This window comes from Vicugna pacos, chromosome 18, assembly GCF_048564905.1.
Source record: "Vicugna pacos chromosome 18, VicPac4, whole genome shotgun sequence".
Classification (NCBI taxonomy): Eukaryota; Metazoa; Chordata; class Mammalia; order Artiodactyla; family Camelidae; genus Vicugna; species Vicugna pacos.
Window position 1 is genome coordinate 19,149,652 of NC_133004.1, and position 27,844 is coordinate 19,177,495.

Genomic DNA, 27,844 nt, shown 5'->3' on the forward strand with positions numbered 1-27,844 from the left:
CAGCCCAGAGTCTAGCCGCTGTGATGACATGCTGGTTCCCTTTGCACAGATCTGCTTCTTAGGGAGCCCCAAATCACATGTGGCCTGTCCCTAGCAGGCACCCTCAGCGCCTTGTCTGGTAAGAGCTAGGCTTGGCTCAGCTTTGACAACTCACTCCTTTGATTGTTTATTTCTAACAGCTTCATTATTTTACAGGTGTATTTTATGTATTATAAAGCTTACCCATTTCAAGCATACAATTCAATGACATTTATTTATTTAAATAGAAGTACTGGCAATTGAACCCAGGACCTCGTGCATGCTAAGCATGCACTCTACCACTGAGCTATGCACCCCTCCCCAAATTCAGTGATTTTCAATACCTTCACCAGGTAGTATGACCATCACCAGTTTTAGAACATTTCATCATCCCAAAAAGAAACACCATATCCATTAAGCAGTCACTCACCATTTCCCCCAACCCCCATACCCTGGCAACCACTAGTCTACTGTCTTCGGGTTTGCCTATTCTGGATGTTTCATATAAATGGAATGTAGCACATATCTATACTTTATTCTTTTTTATGGATGAATATCCATTATGTGGATAGACCACATTTTGTTTCTTCATTGATCTGTTGATGGATGTTTAGCTTGTTTCCACCTTTCGCCTATTGTGAATAATGCAGCTGTGAACATTCATGCACAAGTTTTTGTGTAAACGTTTATTTTCATTTCTCAAGGAGCATTGCTGTGTTCTTTGGTACTTTTATGCTGAACTTTTTGAGTTACCAATTGTTAGCTACATGTCATATGTGACTATATTCTCCTGAAAAATTTTATCAGTGAGGAGAAAGTCACCCTCCATCTCCAACCCCAAAGGAAACGATGCTGTCTATTTTGGTGAGCATCCTTCCAGATTTTATCCTATGCACACATTATGTTCTTTATACATAAATCTCGAATGAATTGATTTATTAGGTTTTCAAAAGCATAATCGTTAAAATTACACTGGATATACTGTATGGTAATTTGCACTTTTGTCTTCCCAGGTCAGTGTTGTCTGCACCTTACCTTGTTCACTGTAGGGGCTGCATGACCCTGGTTGATTTAATGGGACCCTATGGGGGCTCTAGGTGGTTTCACTAGTTTCACCCTAACTATAACGCAATAGTGACATTCTCTGAGCTAATTTCTGAGAACTTCTTTAGGCTAAATGATATATGGAATAATTAGGCTGTCCAACCTCCCTCCCAGTGGGCTATTCCCCACATCTTGGCCCCCAAGCGATGTTGCCAATAAGTGAAGAGTATTATTTTGCTTCACTTTCCATTTTGCATAGTAAAACTGTATTTTTACACGTGTTCACACGCTTTTCGTAACCCATCCATTCGGTAAACAACCCCAAAGTCACTTCCTGCTGTTGGCCCCCCTGGTCAAGCCTCAGAGCCCCACGCCCTGCCCCTCTTCCCGGCCCATCCTAGGTTCCCCACCTGGCCTGACCCCGACTCTTCCCCGATAGGCGGTTCAGAGCCGGTGCTGCCGTCGTCTCTGGGGATGGAGGGCAACCAGTCCGCTGACCCCAACGTTCTGCAGCGTCGGGCCTTTGGAGCCGCGCTGTCACCTGTGGGCCTTGCCCAGGGCAAGGGGCAGACGCGATGGGCCCTGGCAGAGCCGCCCCGCCGAGGACTCCGCGCCCCCGCCAGTACCTGCGCCTCACCTTGCCGCCCCCTGCGCCCCTCACCGTAACCCTGACTCACTTGACTTCCCCCCACCCCCCGCCTTGAATCCCTGCTCCCTACGCCCTAACCCACTCAGTTCCCCCTCGCAGGTCCCTGCCTCACCTCACAGACCCCTGCACCCACCTCGGCCCCGCCCGCAAGACCGAGGCCGGAAGTTCCGCCTCCCCGGCAGCCCCGAGGGCCGATTGGCCGTCGTCCTTCCACCACGCCCCCGCTGTGGAGAGGGCTGTTTCCGAGGGCGCAGTTCGGTGGGGCCGCGCGTTCTCTCCGGGGTCTCTGCGGCTGCAGCTTGCTAGAGGGTTTAGTCCTCCCAGGTCTAGCCGCGTCACCTCACCTCGGGGACAGCCACCATCCTGCTCCGTCCGCGGGAAGGAAGGGGGCGTATGCAAACAACTTGGAGTTCTAAGCTCCTGATTGGTGAGCGTATAAGGAAGGGGGCGGGAAGCTCTGGGCGAGCGGGGCGGGCTTAGAGGGCTGTGATCGACGTGTAGGCAGTCCAGTGGCTCTGGGAGATTGGCCAGCAGTGGCCAATGGAGAAGGGGAGGGGGCAGGCGAGGGCTGAAGAGTTGCGGGGTCAGTGAGTAGGGTTGCCGGTGACTTTGGGATGCTCTACGGGAAACGGCAGGGGCGGTAGTAGTGCGGATGGACGTGCCTGTGGACCAGTGGCTTTCTACAGGAAAGTGGGAGTCGAGGGGCCAATGGCGACAGCGTGAAGACGGGGCGGGGAGACTGGAGGCTGTGTGGGAATTGGTGGGGGCGGGGCATTTGTGATGGACGTTCCCACAGACCAATGGACGCTGGAAGGGGTGGTGGTGACCAATGGCGACAGCGTGGGGCGGGGCGACCGGAGGTCTCGCGGCGCTGTCTGGGGAGCGGGGTGGGCAGGGGCGCTTGTGGTGCTGACGGACGTGCGGGCAGGCCAATGGCCGCAGGAAGTGGGGCGGCGGGAGCCCAATGGCGGCGCGCTGGGCGGGGCGGGGCGGCGGGGCTGCGCGGCGCCGTGAGGGAAGCGGCGGGGCGGCGGCGCTGAGGCGAGGCAAAGCGAAGAGAAACGAAGCGGGGGCGGCGGAGCAGGTGCAGGCTGGGCGGCCTCGCCGTCCGCCGGCCCTGCTCACCCGCGCCCGCGCCCACAGGTGGGCTGGAGGCCTCCGCCGCCGGGCTCCGCGGCGCCGTGGGCATGCGGGCGCGGCCTGCGCGCGCGTGAGCGACGATGGGGACTCAGGGCAGCCCGGTCAAGAGCTACGACTACCTGCTCAAGTTCCTGCTGGTGGGTGACAGCGACGTGGGCAAGGGCGAGATCCTGGAGAGCCTGCAGGATGGCGCGGCCGAGTCCCCGTACGCCTACAGCAACGGTAAGGCCGGCCGCTGCGCGCACCTGGCGCAGCCGGGCGTCCTGCGGTCCGACTCGCATCTCGGGCCGGGGTCGTGGGGGGAAGCAGCGGCCCGAGCTCGCGGAGACCCTTCTGGGGCCCACGGCGTCGTGGGGGCGGAGATTTTACCATGGACCTCCTAGAAAGGTCTTGTCTCGGGCCCGCACCAGGTGTATCCACCTGGGCGTCTTTAAAGGCAGGCCGTTGGCTCACTGCGTAGGGCATCAACACCTTGTGTTGGAAGAAAACACCCCTTCCTGATGGGATTAAACGTTCTTTTCCCGTCTCTGGATGTGTGGCGAAAATACACATCAATAGTACCTGCTTGAGCTCCCCTCCGCCTCCATAGTTGAGGTGACCAGTGAAGCGGTGTGGCCGGTACCCCCTGCCCTCCGGCCCATCTCAGGCCGCTGGGTTGGCTCCTCCCGAGGACCTTTGTGCTTCTGGAAGGGCTGTCCTACCTGACGAAATTTACTTCGTGGAGCTTTTGTTCTCCACACCCTTTGTGGCTTTGTTTCCTGGGCTCTTGTCAGTCCTGCCTGACCACTGTGAGCCTTTGCTGTTTGCTAAATTGCTGGCCTCTGGCAGCTGAGTGTGGAAGCTTCTTTCTGACCCTTTCGTTTTAGGACTCGTTGGGGTTGTTGGGTTACCTGGGCTGGCTGAGCACTCTTCCTGCTGGAAGTTGTGCCACCTCCCCAAGCACATGTTCCCAGCCCCAGCTTGGAGACATCCCTAAGGGTGAGAGAATGGGAGCCCTGGATTCATTTTAGGGGAAGGAGAGAAAGTGCGAGGCCCCAAGGGGTGTAAGAGTGATGCCTCCAGGGGGCTTAGCTGGCCCCTTCACTGGTATCCGTTGAGGATTAGACACTGGGCATCCAAGTTGCTTTCCCAGAGGTGGTGTTGCTTCCTGGAGCCCTGCTCTTAGGAGGCTGGTGGGGGGTGTTTGGCAGAGCTTGAGGGGTTGGGCTCTGTCAGCGCCTTCCCAGGACGTTGATTTCCACTTTTGAGGGTCCTCCAGCTCGGTGCAGGGAGCATTCAGGTAACACTGAGCCACAGGTGGAGACGGGGGAGCTGCCTCCTGTCCCTGCTGTCAGGGTGCGGTGTGCTGCCACACTTCTTAGGAGATGGTGAGTGGTGAAGCAGGGCATAGGCCAGCCTGAGATGGCAGGGATGTCAGAGACTCATGGCATACTGGTCCAGCGGGAGGGTTCTCTGCCAGTAATGGTGAGGAAAACCCACTCTTAGAAAGTCCCGTATGCTGGTAGGGCCTGGACATGCCCAGATGATCCTTGCAAGTCTGCGTGGCACCCAGTAGAGAAGGCAGGATGCCTGGGCCCCATGTCTAGGGTCCTTGAGGTCAAGACCTGTGCCACGCATGCGGGGAGTGGGTCCTCATGGTCCAGGCATCAGCTCATTGGGCAGGCCAGTGCTCTGTATCAGTGTGAGGTGGGTGAGTCAGAGAACTACCTTCCCCGCTGAAGGCGTCTTGCTGGTTTTCAGGATTTGGCATCATGTGAATTAGTGCTTTGAAAGAGTTGTACTGTTCAGGAGCTTTTGCTCTCTAGTCCTCTTATGGTGGGTACACGTGTATTTCTTTCCTCTTTCCTGTTAAGAGCCCCTCACCACGTCTCAAGCTTTTTGTGTTTGCCCCAGACTTGCACAGTCGCTCTGAGTGGGAGCAGGTGACCATGGCAGGGAAGTCTCCACCTATTGAAGGGCGTGTAACCAAACCCCCTTTCTTTGGGCCCACCAGATTACTTCCCTACATCAAAGTCTTGCCTTGGTTGTTCCTCAGCAGATTCCTAAGGGCACGTCACTCTCGCCAGCTTCACCAACATGTGAGTCGTCAGATGGTCTTTTCTAGCACTGGCACCTGAAGCAGCAGAACCATGTGTGACAACTTGCCAGTGCCCTGGGAGCCTACGTGGGCTCTGGCATCTGGTCATGCTAACACACTCCATATTTGGGGGTCTCATAGGTCTGGAAGTCTCCCCTCAGGAGGTTTGGTTTCCCTTTCTTTGTAACCCACGGCAGTGGTTTTAGGGGAGGGGTCTGTTCTCTCTTCAGGACTTTGCACAGAGGTTCCTCCTGGGCTGTGCGTCCAGTGGGAACTTTCATTCCAGAGCATAGGCAGCAAGAAGTATGCTATGGAAGCTGGCGGGAGGGAGGTTCCAGAGCTTTGTGAGCACTTTCTCCCCAGTCACCACCAGACCTGCCCCTGCTCTGCGGAGCCCAGGAATCATTACTGTGGGTCTTGGGCTGTTCCCCCTTTACTGAGGGTGGTGAGCATCGTCCATTAAGGCAGTTGTATCCTCTGCATCTTGGCTCCCATGAGTCTTTAAGTGGAGGATTGTGATTGATCAGCCCACATCCTAGAAGACTAGAGGGTGGGCACACCCCATCTCCTCAGGGTCAGTGTTGGTGGAGCTATGCAGCATACAGAAGCTCACCTTTTTTGAGTCCAGGGCATTGGGGAGGGAAGGAAGGAGATCTGATGGGCAGGAGAAGCAGGGGCATGGTGACGGGTGTGCACAAAGCAGGGCAGGTGTGGGGGCCTGCCATGAACATGTGGGGTCTGCTGGTTGTTTCTGTTTCTGGGACCCAGTGTGCCAGAGCATCACAGTGTCCCTGGGCAGTTCCAGGTGTTTCTCTCGCTGGAAGTTGGTTTTGTTCTCAGTGCGAACCCAAGGGGAAACCACATCTTCAGGCGTTTCTGTGCTTTTTCCCAAGTCAGGACGTGTCTCTGGACTGTATGCCCCTACTATCTTTGCTGCTTTGTCCCCAGTGCTAGCATGAGACCTGCACACAGGAGGCACAAACTAAGTGTGTGTGTTAGATGAAGAGCAGCCTGATAGCCTGTTCCTTGTTCTGACAGTCACCTTTGCGCTTGCCTGGGCCTGCTGTTTGGATCTCACTCTTTTCTGGCTGAGTTACCAGGTTTGCTGTTCTTCTGTCAGGTGACAGATTCTGAAGTGAGGTGTGGCTCTGGGTGTGATGTGTCCCCAGTGCCTCTCATCCTGTCCTCCTGCCACCCTGGATGAGACACCAGCATTCTCCCATTTTACAGATGACAAACCAAGGCTGAGACAGGCTGAGAGTCTGCAGCTGCCGTAGCAAAGTGGGGCCAGGTGCCCACCATCTCCTAGGGGTTGGGCAGCTGGGCACTTAGCTCCCCCAGCCTGGCACTGTGGTTGTGGGGGTGACCCCATTCTCACCACTTCTTATACCTTCACCCTTACCTCCACCCTGGGCTTGGGCCTGGCTCCTCTCTGATGGCCACAGCCCTCCCCTCCAGCTCTTCCTCTCCTCAGTGCATCGCAAATGAAGCTTTTTCCTTCCTTCTTGTACTTTCTCTTCCTCCCAGCATCTCTTTTTCAGATCCTGGGACCCCTCTGTCTGCTCTGGGGCCTGGGACCAGTCACTGAGGCCCATTTGTTCTCCCTTCACCACGCTGGTCCTGCCCTGCCTGCCTCCTGGCTGTGCCACCAGAGCAGAGACCCAGTAGTGCCCAGGGTCACCCACTGACCAGGACAGCAACCTGTTAGTTTCCAGAGGAGTTTCTAGAGGTCCAGAAAGGGCCATGGGTAGACCCATCTGCAAGTGTGACGGGATTCCTCCAGTCCACCCCTTTGTAGGAGGCACTCATCTGCTATGTATGGTGTGAAGACCAACCTACCCTACCTGAGAGGGTGACTGGCTGGGAGGGACAGATTTTGGTACCTACTTCAGATTATGCTAATTACATTGATTTGTAATTTGGACTGGTGTGGTTTTTCCTAAATTTTCAGGAAACTAATGTATAGGTAGAGTATTTTCAACTTAAGGTTTTCTCCCCAATTTTCAGCACTTGTTGTAAGCTCAAGCTAGGCACGGGAACAGGCAACGCAGAGCTGGCCTCCCTCCCAGGGTTGTGTGGTTGCAGCAGCACTGCTATGTCATCATGCATGTGTCATGTCATTGTTTCTATCAGCAGGAGTATTTGTGTCTTAGATGATGAACCAGGAAGGAAACGGGACGGGGAAGTAGACAGGAAGGGTTATGGGGTACTTCCACCTCTGTTCTATTTGAGTTGGAATTGCAGGGTGTACAGTGGCTGGTCTCTGAAGAGCTGGTTGCTTACCTGTTTTGGGCCTTGGGGAGGGGGGAGGAGGAGGGGACAGAGTTGTAGCCAGGCCTGGAAGTGAGCAGCACCTGGCATGGGGACATGCCTCTCACGAGGTGGTGTGGGGCCTGGAGCCAGTCAGTTAGGGACAGTCCATCAGACATTTGAGGAAAGTGGGGAAGGTCTCAGTGTCCAGCACCCTGGCTTGGAGCAAGCTGCAGAGGGAATGCTAGAAAGGAGAGAAAGATGGCTTGTGGGACTGGATTTACAGCCCTCGGCGCTCAGGAGAAGGGTCTTGGGACTGGTGAAAGTGTCAGAGACCAGGAGAGGAACTGGCTGCACCAAGACCGGATGTGTACGGTCATCCTTACAGTGGGACAGTGGGTCCTTTCAGTCCTTTGGGGACAGACTGGGAAATAAAAGTGAATAAAGTGAACCTGAACCCTAAGCACAAGGTAGTAACTAAGGTTCATGGGTGTGGTTGTGTGAGCTGTTTGACAGGTGGTCTCTGGTGTCCGTGGTACTCACTTTTCTTCTGCCAGGATCAGAAAGGTGAAGACTTCATCAGCTGTGGACATGTGTCCTTCAGAAGGTAGAGGAGGGACAGGGGACAGAGGTGACTGGGTAAACCCAGAACTGATGGAGGTGGGGGACCCAAGAACATGAGCAGAAAGCCTTGGCTCTTCGTGGTGGTTTGGTTAGGTTGCAGAAGAGAGAACTGACTCGTGCAGAAGGTGGGGGTGCCTGGAAGACAGGCTTCCAGGATCATGAGGAGGGAAGGAAAGTGAAGAGGGATCTGACCAGGGTTTAACCAAGGAGTGAAGAGGGTGTGGTGTCAGGAGGCCAGCATACTGAGAGAGCATGCCCCCATCCCCATAGAGGACAATGAGTGGAAAAGGCCCGAATCCTGCAAGTGGGCAGGCTCTCTACAGGTTTTGAAAAGCATTTAAGTGCAGGTAACCAGGTATCAGATCTGGTCAGGGCAGTTAATGTCAACCCTGGACAGAGATCTTGGCTGGTGATAAACACATGTTTATGAGTCCGGGAGGCCACTCAGGTGGGTCAGACAGAACAGGTTGGGTTGCTGTGCTGGGCCCGAGGCAGTTCTTGGGGGTGTAAGCTGGGCTGTGGCCAGCCTGCATCTTCCTGGGCAGCAGTTGTCCATCACTTGGGCCAAGGTAGGGGTGGGTGCCTGCAGATCAGGTCTGTGCGATGCCTCAGTGGGAGGAGTGGTAACAGGGATGTAGAACGCTTTGTGTAGCTTTGAGTGACTGAGGGAACATGGTGACATCGAACAGGGTGCCAAGGTTCTGTATTAGTTCCAGAAGCCACTGCGGAGGATTTGGGAGCTCTAACTCAGCAGCAGTGTTGGCTGTCCACCCTGCCCACCTTTCACTGTTGGCTGTTGTCTCCTAAGCCCTCAGGCTGGTGCCCCTTATAGGAATCCCCTACCTAGTTTTACCCAGTTGTTTTGCATTAATCTCTGCTTCCCAGTGTTTACTCCTCTCTCTCTTCCTGGGTCCTCTTTGCTTCCTGTTCCACACTGCTGGAAGGCATTAGTAGCTGAGTCTGATTTTCCTACTGATGTAGTTTGGACAGGAGGAGGTGTGTCCCTGAGCACAGGGCTCAGGTGCGGTGTGGCCAACAGAGGCCCTCATCAGCGTGCAGCAGCTGCCACCCTGACCTGACAGACACCTCCTGTGGAGTAACAGTCCTTTGTGCATGCTCTTTCAGTCATCTGTGCTGGCACACCTGTGCACACCACATATACGTTCACGTGTATATGTGGGCACAGACACATGCACACTCACATACTTGTTTGTTTGTATACACTCTACACATGAACACACAGCTGGGGCTGCAGTGGTTTCATTTGTGTCCAGGTTAGCAGCAGCCAGATCCCTCAGTGAGTGGGAGCAGCGTGGTAATGGTATCATCACTGGGAGTGTTTTTCTCATTTTAAGTCACTTGGCAAGGGTCCCACGATAGTCTTCTAATGAAAGATACATGGGAAGATGTTTAACCTTAAAATTCAGTGGAATGGAATGCTCACCTGTGAGCTTATCACAGGGTAAGTCTGATAACACTCGCAGGGATGGTGCCTGCCATGCTCTCTCTGAGGGACTCAGCAGCACATATCCCGAGCTGTGACAGTCTTCCCTTTTCAACCAAGCAATTAGGAATCTGTCCTTGTTAAGGCTTTTTTTTTTTTTTAATAAAAATGAAAAACTTGAAAAAGCCTAAGTGTTTGGCAGTAGAGATGTGGTATATTTGTTGGGTGAGATATTACCATAGCCTTTAAAAAATGCAGGTTTGCAGGAATATTTAGTGAGTATTCAATGATATAGGGAAATCTTTATTATCTCATTAAGTGGGGGAAAAACACGTCTTATTACATAGTGTATAAATATACATAAAATGGACAGAATTTTTGAGTGAAATATGTGAGAACATTAATGGTGGTAACCTTTGAGTTTTGGGGTTGTGAGTAGTTTTGTTTGTTTTTTTGTTTGTTTGTTTTTAGTTTTGTTTTTAAGGTTCTGTGTTTTGCCAGGTTTGTGTGTGAAGTGAGCTTGCTCTATATGGACAACAGGAAGCTTTTACTTTGGTTTGGTCTGGTGTGGTTTTTCAGTCATTAAGGAAACCAGCCCACAAAGTAACTGCCCTGGAGCTCCCCAGCCCCTGCCTGCCAGCCTAGAAGGGTTTCTTGAACTGTATCAGGTGCCTCCATGTACTCTCTGTCCCTGACCTGGCCAAGCGGCAGGCTTGTGTGTGCACTTGGTGTGGGAGGGCAGGCACTGGGGCCAGCGGGTCATCCTTATTCCCAGACGTCCACATGGTCAGCACATTAGTGAACAGCCCTGATCAAGGTATGGAATGCTCCCCCTACCCCAGAGGTTCTCTTGGGCCCCTGCCCCACTGGCCTGCTCCTTGTGTCTGTGGGTTACTTTTACCAGAACTTCCTGTGAGTGGACCACACAGCGTGGCCTGTCTTGTCTCTTCTTGTTTTGCTCAGCAAGTCCACTCACGTTCACATACCACCTGCGTTCTTGTCCCTCGGTGGCAGTCCTTTGCATGCATACACCGGATTTTTTCATCCTTTTACCTATCAATACGGTTTAGGTTACTTCCAGATTTTGGCTACTGTGAATAATGCTGTCATGAACATTCTTATACAAATCCTTTAAATTTTTTTGAATTCATTTTTGTGGGACAACATGCATGTTTATCATGTTGGCCTTTTGTAAGTGTAGGTTCAGTGGCACAAAATGCATTCCAGCACACCAGTCTCTGTGTGGATGTGTCTCGGGAGTGGGGTTTCTGGGCCACATGATGAGTTCTGTGGCTCTATATCTTAGTCAGCTTTGGGTGTTGTCAGGTTCTTTTCCTTTTAATCGACCTTATTGAGGTATTATTTATGTACCAAGAACCTGTATCCATGTAAAGCTTGCAGTTCGATGTCTGTGGACAGGTGCACTCATTCCACTCTTAGCAGACCATGGCCTATGCCCGGCCTGGCCTCTGCTGACTTACATCACAGGCTGATTTGCACTTCTAAAATTTCTCTGAGTGGAACCACATGGTGCGTATTCATGATAGCTTCTTTTTTTCTCCATGTTGGGTTGGATTCAGCCATATCACTGTGTGTAGTCGTGGTTCACTCCTTTGTGCGCAGCCTTCCACGTGTGAGGAGACCGTGCGTTCCTCCGCTCTGCACATGGGCTTTGGGAACGCTTCTGTGTTTGGGTCACTCTGAGTAGTGCTGCTATGAAAATTCTCATGCGTATTTTTTGGTGAATGTACATATGTGTTTCTGTCAGGGAAACAGTGAGGGGTGGGATTGCTGGGCTGCAAGGTGCAGCCTTTGTAGATCCTGCCAGTTTTCCAGAGCAGTTGAGCAATTTCTGTCCTGCCAGGAGAGTGTGAGAGTTCCGCTTGCTCCACAGCCTGCTTCCACTTTAGCCCTGCTGAGGCCGGTGGCGCTCCACCCTGTGGGTCTCCTGCCGTTACCTAACCTTCCTGAGGGGATGGATTGTTAGCCTGTACCCAGTTTACCTATAATAGAAAATGAAGCTGAGATAAATGGCCTTTAGTTGCTTGTGCACTTGGATGTTCCTTCTCTGTTGCTGCTGTGCCCGTCATCTTACAGTCCTGAAGGTGTGGTGAGCAGTCAAGGTGTGGGACCGAGGGCCCTGTTTCCTTGCTGGCTGTAAACGGAGGGTTGTCCCAGTTTCCTGCACTCTGTACGAGTCCCCTCCTCCCTCTGCAAAGCCAGCTCAGGTCCCTTCTTCCATCTCATCTCTCTGACTCACCAGAAAAGGGTCCCCACTTGTAAGGACTCTTGATGACATTGCCCCACCCGGGTAACCCAGGATCCTCTCCCCTTGAGGACCATAACTGAGGTCACATCAGCAAAGCCCCTTTGCCCCTTAGGAAGCATGGTCACAGGTTCCAGGGACTAGGATGGGGACATCTTTGGGGGCCTTTCCTCGGCCCACCACAACTTCATGAAAAGTTCTTTTTGTTGTTTTGTGTTGATAGATTTTTGTAGTCTGATCAGAGGAGTGCATGTTTGCATTTCTGTTCAGTCCTGCTGGGGTTAGTTACTGCTGGAAACTGAATGTGTGTCCCCCCAAATTCACACATTTATACCTGACCCCCAAGGTGCTGGTGTTTGGAGGTGGGGTCTTCAGAAGGTGATCAGGTCAGGAGGGTGAATTGGTGTCCTTAGTGATCCCAGAGAACTCCCTTGCCCTCTCCATCATGCAAGAACATTGCAGGAAGACAGCACCGTCCCTGAACCAGGAATCTGCCCCTGTCAGACACAGAGTCTGCAGGTGCTGTGGTCTTGGACTTCCAACCTCCAGACAGTAGGAAATAAACATCTGCTGTTTGTAATTCCCCAGCTGTGGAATTCTGTCCTAGCCACCTGAGCCGACCAAGAAATACCAAGTGGCTTAAAACAGCACCCACTTATTAGTGCCCAGTTTCTGTGCATCTGAATCTGGGCCTGGGTCTCTCACATACTGTGCTCAAGTGTGCTCATTGTCAGCACCTGGCCGCAGACCTCTCTGTGGGGCATCTAGCCTCATGGAGCCCACGGGACAGTCTTGTGTGGTGTGACTCCAGAGGGATATCTGTCACCTGGTCCCATCTAGGAGTCAGAAGCCAGTCTTAGCTCCCACCACCCTTGGCAGAGGGGTGTGCTTAGTGGTGGGAATGCCCACCACACTGTGCCAAGGCCTTGCCTCTGCCCTTCGCGCATGCTCTGGCTAGAGACACATGACCCTGGCAGAGGCCTGTGCTGTGGTCTCCCCCTTGGCAGAAGACGTATGACAGCTGGTCAGGAGGTCACCTGTGTGCCTGGGGCTGCCTGCACAGCTAGCCTGTGGATTCCAGGCACTTCTGCGTGTTCACCTGTGTTATGGAACACTTCTGATTCCAAGAAGACCCAGATCTTTTTTTGCTTTTGTCTATCTCTGGGAACTTGGTGAGACCTTATTTTCTCTCCCTAAGGAGTAACATCAAGGGACGGTGGCTGCCTGTCTTGGGTTTTGGGGGCAGTGCCCTCATGCTGTGTGCTGGCTTGATGTTGGAAACACACAGGAGCCTGACTAGGGGCCAGGAGGGGAGATCCGGGAGCTCTACATGAAGACCAACAACCTGGCTTTTGACATAGCAGCATCTTCTCCACGGTAGGGGACCACACTGCATCTGAAGCCTCCTGTGAAGCCGCAGGGTCACCTACTAGGCTGCGAGGGTGCTGCGCTTGGGGTCCAGCCTACAGGGAGTACCATTCCAGTTTCAGGTGCTGGATTTAACAATGTAAAGGAAGGCATCAGTTAGCTTTTTCTTTTTCATTCTTTTTTGTTGTTGTTGTTACAATTCTTTTTATTTTATTTTTTATATACTTTTTTATTGAAGTATAGTCAGTTTACAATGTTATGTCAATTTCTGATGTAAAGCACAATCTTTTTCATTTTTAATCCAATCTTTCATTACTCAGTTTTTATTAATTGTTTTGAATTTTTAAGAAGTTCTTTTATGGCTGGGGAGAGGGAATAACTCACTGATAGAGCACATGCTTAGCATGCACGAGGTCATGAGTTCGAACCCCAGTACCTCCATTAAATTAATAAAGCTAATTACCTTTCCACACCCCAAAAAACCAAAATAAATAAATTCTTTTTAAAAAAGAAATTCTCCTATGGCTTTTAATCATGTTGGAAATTAGCTGGATAGTTACACACTTAGTGTTGGCTTTTTTTTCCTGAAGACTGGACCTCACACTGAAGGGAGGTTGGGAAGGATGCTGTGTGGGGTAGGACAACCCTCCTTGCCACTCCCCCAGGTGGGTCCAAATTGAGCCTGGATAGGTGCGTGGAAAGTGCCTCCACCTCCAGGTCAGCCGGGCTGTGTCTAGTGGGCTTTGTCCTGACAGCTCCTGCTGCCTCAGAGCAGTGGAGAACTGAGTTTAGAAACTTCCGCAGTCTGGACTCACACACTCAAAATACAGCTGAGTGGGCAGGTCTAGGCAGACAGCTGAGAACTAACTTGGTTTGTTCCTTTCGCCCCAATCACCTCGCAACTTCCTAGACATGGAGTGAAGATGGGCTTTCTGGAGATCTGTTGTCCTGAGCTGGGGCCAGCAGACGTGGGGAGTGGGGAGATGCCTGAGGGGAGGGCCTGCCACGCTGTGGCAGTGAGAGAAAAGGGTGCCCGAGGAGAATGGCTCTTGTACCAGGTTGTCCTTGCTAGGCTGGCCACATGGCCGGGGATGCTTCACTCAAGTGGAAATGTCCTACTCCCGAGGAGAGGGGCAGGCAGAAGACAGAGGTTGTGTCCTGCTGGTCAGTGCCCCCCATCCTCAGCCTTCCTCCTGCATGTCCCTGCAACTTTGCTTACAGCCCTGGGGAAGTGGGTCTTAGGGGGCCTGAGGGAGTGGGTGCCTGGTGGACTCCCCAGATCACTACAGTGTGGGCAGCTGTCTGGATGAAACTTGAATGCCCTTTTTTGTAGTATTCTTCTTTCCTGCTCCTCCCTTCCCTGAGTCTGTGCTCTGAAGCACCTCTAGGAAGGGTGGCAGAGTCAGCAACCAGGCAATTAGTTGTAGTGTCTCTGCTTCTCCAGCCTCTGTCAGCGTTTTCCCAAAGCTGGCGAGCTGCTCAGTGCCCAGCTCCTCCCTGCTGGATGTGAGGCCAGCGATGCAGGGACACGGTGTGGGAGGAACACAGCGTCAGGAGGGACAGAGTGTTGCAGGGACACTGCATCAGAGGCTGGCAGGCCCTTGTGGACCAACGCTTTGAAGCATCCCCTTTATTGTCTTGAAAAGGAAAGAAATTAGTAATCTGTCCTACTCGTGCTCAGAACTAAACACACACACATGTGTATGTGCACCTGTAACATAAAGGAGGAAGAAAGGGGTGCTGTCCTATGTCAGAAAGTCATTTGTGGTTGAGTAAGTCAGTGCTTGGGGACAGTTGTGCTTGATGCTGAGAAGGTGACAGTAAAAAATGTACCTGCTCTGCTGTGGCTATGGTTGATTTTTTTTTCCTGAATGGTGAACAACTCTTAGTAAAATTCTGAACAAACAAGGCAGTCTGCTGTGATTCACAAGGTAGTAGCACCCCTGCACACCGTGGAGTGAAGGGAGGGGCACACACGCCACATGGGCTGAGTCAGGGTCTTGGCTCAGAATGAGGTCCCCAGGTCTTCACTGTGTGAACCCCCAGCTGGGTGTGGGCACGCTGGTGGGAATTGGAGGCTCCCGTGCCCCTGAGGGGATGTGCTGCAGCTCTTGGCTGGGTGCAGGTACAAGACAGCTGGGTGCCTGGTAGAGGGTCAGAATGTAGAAGCCACTTGTGTCAAGTGAATTGCACTCCTTTCAGGAACCTTATGAAACAATAGACAGATGTTCCTATGAGTTTGGGTATCAGTCAGGTGAGGGAGGCTGACAGTTTGGAGGGCAGGTGCCACTGCCACTGCTAAGTTCAGAGAGCTAGGCTGTGAGGGTCGACAGGGACCCCTCTGAACTCAGCTCAGGGACAGTAGGCTGAAATCAGGGCTGAACAGCCCCCAGCAGGGACACAAGTGGTCTGCTCTGGCCCCTCACCCTGGCGGCCTCCCAAGCCCTGTGTCCATCCAGGGAGTGTCTGCAGTCCCAGGGCCTGAGCCCTCCCCACGTGTGAGCTGCTCCTGCCTCCTTGTGCATTGGACACACCACTGAGTGCCTGGGCCCAGCCCTCAAGAGACTTCATGGGCCTGTGTGCACGGGGCAGCTGCTCTGGCTCTGGAGAGCTGGTGTGTATTCTCAACGGTCATGCCTGTGCTGTACGAGGTGTTAAATGCTTGCAGTGAAACGTCTGGTCGTCCCTTTCTCAAAAAGCTACTTGTTTTTTAAGGACTGGTGGGGTGAAGCAGGGGCAGGGATAATTGTGAAGTTCTGCAGCAAGAAGTGTCAAGCTCTGAGAGTTGTCTGAGCTGGTTCAGTGGTGAGATCTGGCTGGTGCTGTCCTTACGGTGGTAGATGCTGCCTCTCTGGGCAGGCTTCTCTGAACTTGGTGAGTCTGTATTTTCTATGCATTTATAAAGCACACCTTACATTTTTATCCAGATTTGGGAGATGGGCAGGTGAGAGGCAGAGCCAGCATGATGAATATACTTGAGATGTTTCTGATATCCGGGTGAGCATGTCAGCCTTTGGGCTCCCTGGCCATCCTCAGCTGGCTCCTGCTGTCTACTGTAGGGACCTGCCGTCCACTTTCCTCAGGCCCCTCACACAGGCCACTCTGCCTTCCTGGGGGTGCCCGAGCCAGGCCATGGAGGCCACCTGTCCCCAGAGGCTGTAGCTGGGGCTGGAGGGCCCGTGGGCAGGTTGTGTTCAGAGAGAACGGCTGCCTTCCGTGAGTCTGAGTCATTTAGTGGTCTCTTCCCTGGAAGTCCTGTTCTCTATGAGCCCTCTGACCCAGGTGGTGGGCTGTGCAGTGGGGCAGGGAGGGGGTGGCTTGGGAAGAGAGCTGATCCCTCCTTGGTGCCAGCTCCCAGCTCTGAGTACCTGTCCCCACAGGTCCCTCTTGGGCATTTGGTGGAGTGTTGAGCAGAGCCCCTGGAGGGTGGGGACCATTCGTCCTTTCTGAAGTTGAAGTCATGAGTAATGAGTTGGGCAGGACTCAGGCAGGTGGGTCAGCGAGGCGCCAGCTGCCTCTCGGTGCCATTTATGGGAGGAGGCCTAGTGAGCCACCACCGCCGAGACCGGCGTCCTCCCCAGAGGCAAGTAAGGGCAACAGCACAGCTCCCTGCCCCCTGCTTCCTCCTGGGCCCTTCCTGGATGTCTCTCTCCTCCCAGCAGCCCAGGATATGCCCTTGAGCCGTGGACCTTGAGGTCCTTTCCTGGGGGCTGGCCTTCCCAACTGACACCTGTCCAGTCCCCATGGCCCAAGCTCACTGGGCTCATGACTGCACGGAGGTGACGGCCCCTGGAGAATGGGTGCCTACATCCACAGCCTTCCTGGAAATCACTGTTTCAACACTGTCCTCATGGAGTCAGCTCACCACAGGTGGAGAGCCAGGACTGAAAGGAAGGTGTCCTGGGCCAAGTTGGAGCGTCCGTTTGACAGAGAATTCTAAGAGTGTCCACCCAGAGAAGCTGGTTATCAGCAGAGAGTTGGGGGGAGGGGCAAATGCAGAGGAAGGACAGTGGAGACAGGCCTGAGTTCTGTTTCCCCCTAAAGAATGTTTATTTTGCTTGAGAATATGTGCAGAAGAAAGAAAAATAGTGGTAAAATACACACCATGTAAAATTGACCATTTTAAATATTTTTAGGTGTATAGTTCAGTGGCAGTCAGTATATTCATCACCATCCATCTCCTTTTGGGCATTTGGTGGAGCGTTGAGCAAAGCCCCTGGAGGGTGAGGACTGGTCGTCCTTTCTGAAGTTGAAGTCATGAGTAATGAGTTTACTTTCCGGAACTTTTTCCTCTTTCCAACTGACACCTGTCCCCGCGCACTAATTCCCCACCCCTCCTCTAGCCCAAGGCAACCTCTGATCTCCTTTCTTGTCTCTAAATCCGATTGTTCTTTGGGCCTCATAGGAGTGGAATCAAACAGGATGTGTCCTCTTGCATCTGTCTTATTTTATGGAGTGTAATGTCTTCAAGGTTCATCAATGTTGTAACATGTGTCAGACTTTCCTTCGTTTTTAAGGTTGAATAATATTTTGTTGTGTGGATGGACCACATTTTGCTTATTCATTCTTCCATTGATAGACACTTGGGTTGTATCCAACGTTTGACAATGTGATTAATGCTGCAGTGAACACAGGTGTGCAGATACATACATATTAATTCCCTGCTTTTACTTTTTTGAGGTACAAACCTGAAGTGGAATTTTTGGATTACATGCTAATTCTGTGTTTAATTCTTTGAGGAATTACCATTATTGTTTTCCATGGTGGCTACACCATTTTCCATTCCCACCATCAGTGCACAAAGGTTCTGATTTCTCCACATCTTTACCAATACAGGTTATTTTCTGGGTTTTGTTTTATAAAAACTATCTGATGGATGTGAGGTGGTATCTCATTGTGATTTTGATGTGCATTTCTCTAATGACTTGTGGCCTTGAGCATCTTTTCATGTGCTTGTCAGCCATTTGCATATCTTCTTTGGAGAAATGTCTATTCAAGTCTCTTGCCCATTTTTTAATTGGATTTTATTTGTGGCTGTTGAGTTGTAGGATTTCTTTATATTTTCTGGATATCAGTCCCTTATCAGATATTTGACTTGCAAATACTGTCTCCCATTTTGTGGGCTGCATTTTCATTCTTTTGAGTTGTCTTTTGATGCACAGGAGCCAGGTTTTGACACAGTTAGAAGTCAGCCAGGTGGAAGGACCATCGTGGTAGCAGCCACACATGCAGCGCTCTAAGGTTGGCTTTGCATACACATACACAATGTGTGAGAGCAGTATCCATGCTAAAAGTACCAATTTCCAAGCCTTCTTAGAACAAGTGTGGTAAACAGCCAAGAAACTGATGACATTTTTAAGGCTTAAGAGAGGAGGAGGAAAGACAGCTTTTAGGAAGTTTTGTGATGTCCCATAAACCAGCTGAAGATCTTACATGTAAGGTAAAATGTCCAGCACTGCCTCCACTCCCACCAACCTTTCTTGGACTGACTCTTTTTTTTTTGCATAAAAGTATAAAAAAGTAAAAACTAAAGACATGGCAAGCAGAGATTCTCCAGAGAGTGCTCCAGAGAAATGGCATTTTAGAAATTACCTTACCCTTGACAGTGCTCCAAACATGCTCCAGTGTGAGGACCTGGGAGTTATAATGGACCTAAGAACTCAGAAAGCCGAGTAGCTATCCTGAAGTGGTTTGGTTCCCAGCCTGGCCGCCTTCCCTTTGGCCAGTGCCATCAGCACCAGCACAGGCCTCTGGGATGACACGAGGGCAGCCATATGGGGTCGCTGGGCTGGAGCCACATTTCTGCTCAGCTACAGGGACTGGGCCCTGGCCAGATGGCGCTCCTTCAGTTGCCCTCTGCTTCCTTGCAGGGATCGACTACAAGACCACCACCATCCTTCTGGACGGCCGGCGGGTCAAGCTGGAGCTCTGGTGAGTCTGTGGTGCAACCTAGGTGCCCGGGGCGGGGCTACTGCACTTCAGTTGTTGTGTGGGGCCAGGATGGCTGGCAAAGTAAGTTGGGAATCCTTAAAGAAGCAGAAAGGACCCCATTTACGTGTCCCTTAGAGTAGCTGTTAACACCGCCCCTGTGCGAATGTGAAGTGGAGTGCGGTGCAGGACCCAGACAGTCTGGGGCTGCTTGTCTTGACAGAGCTTAGCTCCCTTTTGCCCTTAAAGACTCATTTCCACAGGGGCCCTGGCCCTATCTCCACAGCCTTTGCTAAGCTCCACGTTAAGGGCATTTCCAGAGCCTCAAAGTCAAGATGTAAATTTGCACAGGTTTAAGGTTCTCCAGTCCCGCAGGGCAGTCTTCCAGAGTGCCCAGGCCCACAGAGTGGGACAGGAATGGGTGGCGAGTGCCTTGCAGGGATCACACGGTGCATGCTGGGGTCCCTCGGGCTGTATCCCCAATCCTCCTTTGTTTCAGGGACACGTCGGGCCAGGGCAGGTTCTGCACCATCTTCAGGTCCTACTCCAGGGGCGCACAGGTAAGACCAGGGGTGCTGCCAGGGCTGTTCTCCAGTAGGGCCACTCTCCTTATGCATGTTGGCCACCTGATACCCCACTTGCAGGATTCTTTCCCAAGAAGTTTTGATATTTGAACATTAGGCTTCCATCCAAGAGCCCAAACAAGTTTGCCCTCTAATGGAGGGGCCTCAGCTGTCAGAGGGTGCCAGGGCCCCACAGCCAGCTCTGTGTCTTCACGGGCTCCTGTGGCCCCCACTGCCCAGAGCTGCTGCAGGAGGTGTGCTGGGACCCCATACTGTAGAGATGTCCCCCATCACCTGGTTCAGTCGAGGTGACTTCTCCACTTGCTGAGTGAGTGAGGAGGCTGCTGGGGAAGCCAGGTTGGTCTCAGGGCAAGGGCTCCCAGGGCCAGCTGGGCTGGATCACTAATCAGGCTGCGGGGACTTTGAGTCCAAGCCACTCGCAGTGGGAAGGGCTGGGAGGGATTACTGCAGGTCCTAGGCGGGCAGGTTGTCGGCAGGGAGCCAGAGATGGAGGCTGTCCCAGGGGGCTCACTGAGGAATGTGGGGGTTTGCTTGGGGTGTGGGGACTTGCTTGGGTATGTGAGGACTGAGGGGCGTGTGGGGATTTGCTCGTCCCTCTTTGTGTCTCCTGGGCCCCCCACGGCATACTTGTGTGCTGACCAAATCTGTGGGTGATTCGTCCCTGGAGGGAGGGCATGAAGCAATTGTGTGAACAGACCCGCTGTCGACTCACTGCTCCAACATGCAGGGTCTGGGGACCAGTCCTGCCTGTGACACAGGGTGGGCCTACAGCTTCTGGAATTGCTGTGGAGACCCCCGCAGTCAGCCCTGCCCAGCCCTGCCCCCTAGGTGGGATGATCTGCCAGGATCACACTTGTGTGAGGAGGAGGCATTTGGGCCTATGGGGCTGTGTAGGGATGCACTCAGCAGGAACGGGGGCAGCCTGGTTAGGGCTTTGTGAGCAGGAATCGATGACGTCTGCAGATGCCCAGGCACCTCTCCATCTTGCTGTTCTTTCTGCTCCATGGAACCTGGGCAGGAACCAGGCAAAAGTCTGCAGTAGGGCTTGGACTCAGTATGCTTAGGTGTTGATGTTACCAGCCTTTCCCCAGGGCCTTCCTGAGCCAGAGCCTCTCAGATGTGGCGAGAGGCCGGGGAGACTTGTACTAGGCTTGGCGGCTCCATCCTGGGAGCTCCTGCAGAGGTGTGGACGATGGTGCTGCCTGTCCACCAGCTCCATCCCTCAGTGTGTGCCCAGTATCAGGAGCCTTTGGAGCTGGTGCTTAACCTGGCACTTCCACCTGGAACAGCTGATCTTAAATGATCAGAAAGACAGAAGTGCTCAGGGTGCAGATTGCACCAGATGTGAGATTGAGTAAGGAGAACTTCCTCACAGCCCAGTGTCCTCAGAAGACACATGGGAGAGCTCATGTGCCAAGGTGTGTGTCCCACGGGCCCTCTTTTTGTAAAGGAGGGACTGCGTGCATGAATTTATACATACAAGGAGGTGAGAAAGCTAAATTCTGAGGGGTGGTATCCATTATCTCTGGACCACTGATAAGTTCTGTTGTCTTCCCTTTGATTTTGAATATTTCTCAGTTTTTCTGCGATACACCTGTTAACTTTTATAATGAAAAATGAAGAGATAAGGGGAGTAGTTACCTTGGGTTATGATAACAGAGGGTGATTAGGAAATATTGAGAAAGGCCCTGGGAGATTAAACCTAAGTGGGCTCAGCTGTCCGCTTGCTTTGAGTGTAAATGCAGAGTGGACCGGGGACTGACAGAGGACACATCTGACAGCCTGGGCAATGGCCAGAGCACACACTTTGGGGAAGGGATACTGTTACCACGTCCACATTCTGTCCAAAGCAGCCAGGACAGTTGGTGTGTATGCATCCTTTCATCCTTGCTTATGCCGAATTCTGTGCTCATTCTGGAGGTTCTTGTCGCTTCTGGGCTGGAGGAGCCCAAAAGCAACAAGACACCTCTGTGCCTTGATTGGAATGGTAGTTCCTCAGGACATTTGCTGGAGGAGCCCGAGTGCACATCTCAGGCCTGGGGTTGGGGGTGGGGCTGGTTTCCTTGGGTCCTCTACTGCATTATCAGTGCTTGGCCATCCGTTTCCATCCTGCTTGGCAGGTGGCAGTGGAGGTGAAGGTGTTTCCCAGATCTTTCAGCAAGGGGCTTTGCAAAGCCCCTGACCATACAGACTAGCAAAACCTTCTTTCCAAGTCAGGTTTTGTATTTCCTGTCACCCTCCCACCCTCAGTGAAGACCAGAGAGGCCTTGCAGTCAGTCCCTCAGGATCCAGGTCACAAAAGCCACCAGCCAACTCCTGGCTGCTGTCGCCTGTGCTACACAGGACTGTCTTGTGGCTTTTACTACTGCTGCGGGAGAGCCAGCCCCTGTGCGGTTCCCCCAGGCTGGGTGTGTGGAGGGAGCCAGGGGTGGGCAACATTCTGTTTAGTTGGGGGTTTGGGGTCAGCCGGACCAGTACCAGGAAGAGTTTGGCCAGGCACTTGTCTCTTTCTTGGAGGGAGCAGGATGGATCAGTTTTCTGAAAATGGGTTTTAGGTTCACATGAGAATGGTCTGGTGCGTGCTGAGCATCAGGTGGGTGCTGACCAGGGTACCAGTAGCCACTTGTCCCCGCCAGGTATGGGGCGTGCACTCCCCTTTCCAGTGTGTGTGCTTCTGGGCAGGGCCTGGTGCTTATGGGGCAGATGCTTCCAGCCACAGCCTCTTGTTCCTTGGAAGCTTGACTACATAAGTGCATGACACATTCCAAAGTAAATTTAATAAAAAATGACACCTCTGTGCCTTGATTGGGATGATAGTTCCAGGACATTTGCCCAAATTCATCGAACCTAAAGTCTGCATTTTCTGGTATATAAACTGTAGCTCATCAATCGCCTTGGCAACAATAAGGGCACCTACTTCTAGGCCCAAATTCTATGTCTGAGGAATTTCTCTTACAGCTTGAGTTGTATATGCTCAGCGGTAATAATACTGGGTCCATTACCAGAGAGCCAGCAGCTGTACCATCTAATTAGCCTGGGTCAAGGTGCAGGCCACTGTTAGGAAAGAGTCCTGGGGGTGTTGGGTAGTTTGCACCATGACCCTGTCTGTGTTAGGAAATGCCTGGGAAACACTCGAAAGTGAGTAGCAGGTGATTCCTGGAGAGCTACAGGGTAGGTGGTTGGGGGAGTAGCTTCTATTTATTCTATTGTAAAAGTTAGTAAGTGCCCTAGAGTCTTACTAACTTTTAAAAACCTGAGCCAAAAAAAGGAAAAAAATATATATATACATATGTGTGTGTCTGTATATATATAGTGACAATCTATCTGCCCCTCCTTCTGCCTCTTTGAGACACACAGCTGACTCTGGAGTCCTGAAGGGGTGATCCTGCTAATCAGGAGCCTCATTTTGGTTTCTCAGCCATCCTGCTTGTGGTCCGCCACAGCTATTTTCCCCTGCCAAGTCCATGAACATTTTGGTCCCTGCCAGCAGTGTGATCAGCTCTGTGTGTGTCCTTCCCCTGGTGACTCCTTTGTCACCCTAACCTGTCAGACTTGGGTGGTGGTGCTGGACAGAGACTGTTGCTAGACAGGAGGGGCAACCAGGGGCTCCCCAGCAGACTTGGGATGTGGTTGGAGCCTGAACCCAAGAGATAGGCTTCTCCTCATTTGCTTGAGGTTTTAAACATTACATAGGAAGCATAAGAAAGAAATGATTCCCCATGCAGCCCTTCAATGTGTGGTCACATCCATGGAAACCTTTTTTGAGCGGTGTATTTATATTTGTATTTTTAGAATACTGCCCTCTGTGTAACTTTGGGATCTGCATTTGTTACCTCACACTCTAGTGATAAGCATGTGTACTTCTCAAGTACTGTTACTTACATTGCCCGCCTGGGGAGTCTGCACCTTGCTCCAGCTGTTCAGCAGCACTGGGGGCTGCATATTTAGTTTGTTTCTCATTTTTTTTTTGTTTTGTTTTATGGGCAGTGCTTTGATGAGCATCTGTGAAGGCTGGTTTTTGGACATATCTTCAATTATCTCTCAGAAGAGGGTTTCTGAGTTGGAGGGCTAGTAGCCCTACCCCCACCCCAGCATCCAGGGAGAGGGCTTTGGTCCCTGTGCCCCTGACAACAGGATGAATTTCTTTTCAGTCATATTCTGTTGCCCACCATAGTGGACGATTTCCCTCCAGGCCTAGCTCTTCCTCCCCAGCAAGCCAGGGGCCTTCCTGGAGCTACATGTGGAGTTTAAAGTAATCTTGATCTTCATCTTAACAGGGCCTACTCTTCCAGAATTTGAAGGACATTTTTAAGAGGAAGGGATTTAAAATTCCTTATTTTGAGATGGAATATGCCCTGTTCCTTCTAACTCAGCTGCACTTTTCTCCTCCCCTGTGTGTGATAGAAACGTGGGCTGAATGAATGAAGCCTTCCTGAGACAGGGAGGAGTGTGAATCCTGCTTGCAGATGGGTTTTGGTACCTGAGCCTGCTACAGAGTGGAATGTAGAGTGAGAGACAGGCAGTGGGCCAAGGGGTTGCGCTAGCTTGCTGGAGTCACCTTCCCGAGGCTCTTGACTGGTCGCCGCTGAGATGTTTAGAGTAGGGACAACAAGGGGAGCTAGGTGGGTGGAGTAAGTGGTCTCTGAGGGATGCGATGGGAAAGCGCATGCAGCTGCTGGAGTGACTGAAGTCCTCTGTAAGTGTGGGTTGGAAACCACAGAAACACCTCTGCTCAGCACCCCTGGCATCCCCCAGGAAGAATGCACTGTTGGACAGTGCCCGGGACACGGCCCCACACCTGCCTGCCAAAATTGTCCTCAAGGCCTGCCCTTCACTATAGTTCCATGTGCCCCTTTCTTAGCTCAAGTGAATTTTAAATGATCACAGGGTAACACAGTGTGCTTGGAGGAAAAGGTGTTGAAAAAAATGCCAGGTCTGCCCCCTTCTTAATCCCCAAGGGGAGAGAGGAGGCAGCCTTGAGCCCAGGAGATCCCTGACAGTCAGACCACCACCCCACATGGCAGGTGTCGAGGGCCACAGTGAGGAGACAGAGACAGGGGTAGCTGAGCCCTGTGCACAGAGCCCCTCTTAAATGCAAGAGGAAGGCTCAAAGCACATTTTCCACATTGCCCCATGTTAGGTAAATTGTATGGTCTACCTGACACCTATCTGGCTGGTGCCCGAGTGTCCCTAGTCCTTCTTGTGTTGGGTGGGAGTGAAGTGGGGCAGAGCCCCAACAAGACCCCTTCCATCCAGGTGGCCCCTGGGCCTCGCAACACCTGAGTTTCCCTTGCAGGGGATCCTCCTGGTGTATGACATCACCAACCGCTGGTCTTTCGACGGCATTGACCGATGGATCAAGGAGATCGATGAGGTAGGTGTGCTTCTGTGGACACCCCCTTCCAAGGTCACCCCCTTCCTGGGGCATGTGTACTCGTATCCTGGTGGGGAGTCTCTGTGGCCCCCATTTGCTGCCCCTCCCATGCCCTGGCTCTGTGCATCCTCTGGTGCACTGATTGCTGTGGCACTCTAGGGTGGGGTCCTGTGTCCCAAGGAGACTCAACCTGTCACAGAATCAACAGAGGGCCCCTCCTGCTTGGGGGGTACAGCGCAGAGAGTGGGCACCCCGCGTTTGTGCACCTGATGAGTCCTGTACCTCCCAAGCATGCGCCCGGGGTCCCCCGGATCCTGGTTGGGAACCGGCTGCACCTGGCCTTCAAGCGGCAAGTCCCGACAGAGCAGGCACGCGCCTACGCGGAGAAGAACTGCATGACTTTCTTTGAGGTCAGCCCGTTGTGCAATTTCAATGTCATCGAGTCCTTCACCGAGCTGTCCCGCATCGTGCTCATGCGGCATGGCATGGAGAAGATCTGGAGGCCCAACCGAGGTGAGGTGGGGCCAGGTTCAGGGGGCGGGGCCCTGGAGGACCATGGGGTGGGACTACAGAGGGGCAGGGCCATGCTGCAGTGGGTGGGATCTTGGAGGGCCATAGGGCATTGCAGGCCTGCCCTCCAGCCCAAGATTCCACCCCATCTACCAGCACTACCCGCAGGGGAGCAGGTTCCAAGCTCACCACCGCCCCCGCCCCCACCCCACCTCCCAGTCCTCCACTCACTTGGTGCCCAGTCCCTTAGGCTCAGCAGTACCACCAGAGCGGAGCTGCCAAGATGGCAAGGGAAGCTCAGTCCCTGCCTGGCTCCCCAGGGCACCTCTCAGTGTGTGACTCCAGGGAGGAAACGGGAGAAGGGTGCCTGGTGCAGGGTCAGGGGGCACCCAGGTTAGGGAATTCTGGGAGCTTGGTAGACCTCCCCGATCCACAGCCTCTACCAGGCGTCACCTGTGCTCATCTGCAGGTGAAATGGCCGCTTGCCCCTCAATGTCTCCCCGTACTTCACTGCCCCACCCCTCTACAGTCTGACCCCATTCCTCACAGTCTGACCACCCCATCATCTGACCCCCATCTGCAGTGTTCAGTCTGCAGGACCTTTGCTGCCGGGCCATCGTTTCCTGTACCCCCGTGCACCTCATCGACAAGCTCCCGCTGCCTGTCACTATCAAGAGCCATCTCAAGTCCTTCTCAATGGCCAATGGCATGAACGCCGTCATGATGCATGGGCGCTCCTACTCGCTGGCCAGTGGCGCTGGGGGTGGCAGCAGCAAGGGCAACAGCCTCAAGCGGTCCAAGTCCATACGCCCCCCCCAGAGCCCACCCCAGAACTGCTCACGGAGCAACTGCAAGATCTCGTAGTCACCTGCTGTCCTGATGTGCCCTGGGAGGGCTGACGCCTTTGGAGAGTTCCTGGCTGGGCCTGGGCCGAACACAGTATACAGGGAAAACTTTGGCCACACAGCCCCTCCTGGGAAGCGTGGGGATGCACCTAGTAGGCTGGGGTCCCAGCCAAACCAGTTCCACAGGATGGGGAGGGCCAGGCTGCCGGGATTGTGGCAGAAATGCCCAGGCCTCCAAGGGGCGGCTGAGAAGAGCCCAGGAGGCAGCTTGGCCTGGCCCCAGCCTTGAAGGGGCTGTCCCTGGTGACTGAGAGGCCAGATTCCCTTTCTTATTTATGTAAAAGATGGTTCACCCCTTTTGTACATTTTTAAAGGAGCAGCAGGGAAGCCTTGATGCAATGACACGGTGACGACTACGGGGATGAGCTTTGGGACATTGGGAGAGGGGGTGTATTTGAGGCAAAGATGGGAAGGAATCCACCATCACAGCTTGAATCTGAATTCACCTAATACTTCACATGGGGGTGTGGGCTGTGTAGGGGCCAGTGGGGACATGTGGAAGCTTTGGGCAGGAACCTTGAACTCCCCAGCTACACTCGTTGGCTTCTCTGAGCATGGTGAGCAGCATGCCCACCACGTAGCTCTGGGCAGCGGTGAGCGTGCGGGCCCCAGCAGTCTGCACAGTGGGTCTGCAGCTTCAGGCTCCCGCCAGCCTTCTGGACGTGTTCCAGTGTGTCATGGAGCTCTGGGCTCAGAGCCAGGGCAACTCACAGGTTACCGAGTGGAATTTCCATGTTTCTTGGAAAAGGGGACGTGGGGTGCGCCCCCTAACTCCTTCCCCAGCTCCCCCTCCCCTACATGGGGGCCAACAACCTTCCTTCCCTGATTCTGCACCTCTGGTTCTGTTTACATCTGTTGCTACATGAAATTGGCTCGGCGTCTCTGAGTTGAAGGCACAGAGCTACTTATAGATGATAAGTACTCCCTGGGGCCACCGGGCCCTGGGCAGATCTGGACTGAGCCCACCCCATTTGCCTTCTGGGGTGTCTAGACCCTGCTCTGGCCAGCTTCTGTCTCCTGACCTTGGGTGTGATCCCATAGCTGCTCCTTACCTGGTGTCATCCCTCTGTGAGGTCACCTGTCACCAAACCTTTCTCACCCTTTTCTTAGTGGTGGATGCTGAGCCCCTCCTCGAGGACCCACCAGCCAGCCTGAGCTGGAGGCCAGGCCTCCTTCCGTCCACCTGGCTGGTGACGTGGCCACTGGTCACACTGGTGCTCAACTCTACCTCCTGCCCATGGGCCCTTCCCTGGCCTGTGATACCCCACCCCAACCCCCTGCTCGGGGACTGTCCTGGGTGCTGCTGTTCTGGGAGGCGAGGCAGGGAGGGCCTGCAGCACGTGTGAGCTGGGAGCCTGGCTGAGGCCTGGCTGCCAGCAGGGGTCAGGCGGAGGAGGCCCCACCTGTCCTGTCCTGCCAGCAGGAGCCCCTTCTCTGAACTTTGTTTTGAGGAAATAGATGATCCTGCATTCACCATATCAACACTACCCTTTGCTGCTGTCCACACTTGCACCGTTCCTGGGCTTGTTTTGGATGGTTTTAGTTTCTTTGTACAGTAAACATAATTTAGCTCTGGACTGCAGGCTGTGTTTTGAGTGAATGGCTGCATGTAGGTTTTAGGGTTTCACTGCAGATTCTCTGTCCTCCATGACTGCCCTGCTTA

General features: G+C 53.0%; 1 protein-coding gene across 1 annotated transcript; it reads left to right on the top strand.

Annotated features, from left to right (window-relative positions):
- Positions 1–2,668: 2,668 nt before the first annotated feature.
- Positions 2,669–27,758, top strand: RAB40C (RAB40C, member RAS oncogene family). Its single transcript, XM_031687166.2, has 6 exons — positions 2,669–3,073; positions 18,751–18,811; positions 19,308–19,368; positions 24,689–24,766; positions 25,057–25,279; positions 25,860–27,758. Exons 1-6 carry the CDS (start codon positions 2,932–2,934, stop codon positions 26,138–26,140), a joined length of 846 nt encoding a protein of 281 aa, XP_031543026.2. The 5' UTR covers positions 2,669–2,931; the 3' UTR covers positions 26,141–27,758.
- The last annotated feature ends 86 nt before the right edge of the window (positions 27,759–27,844 follow it).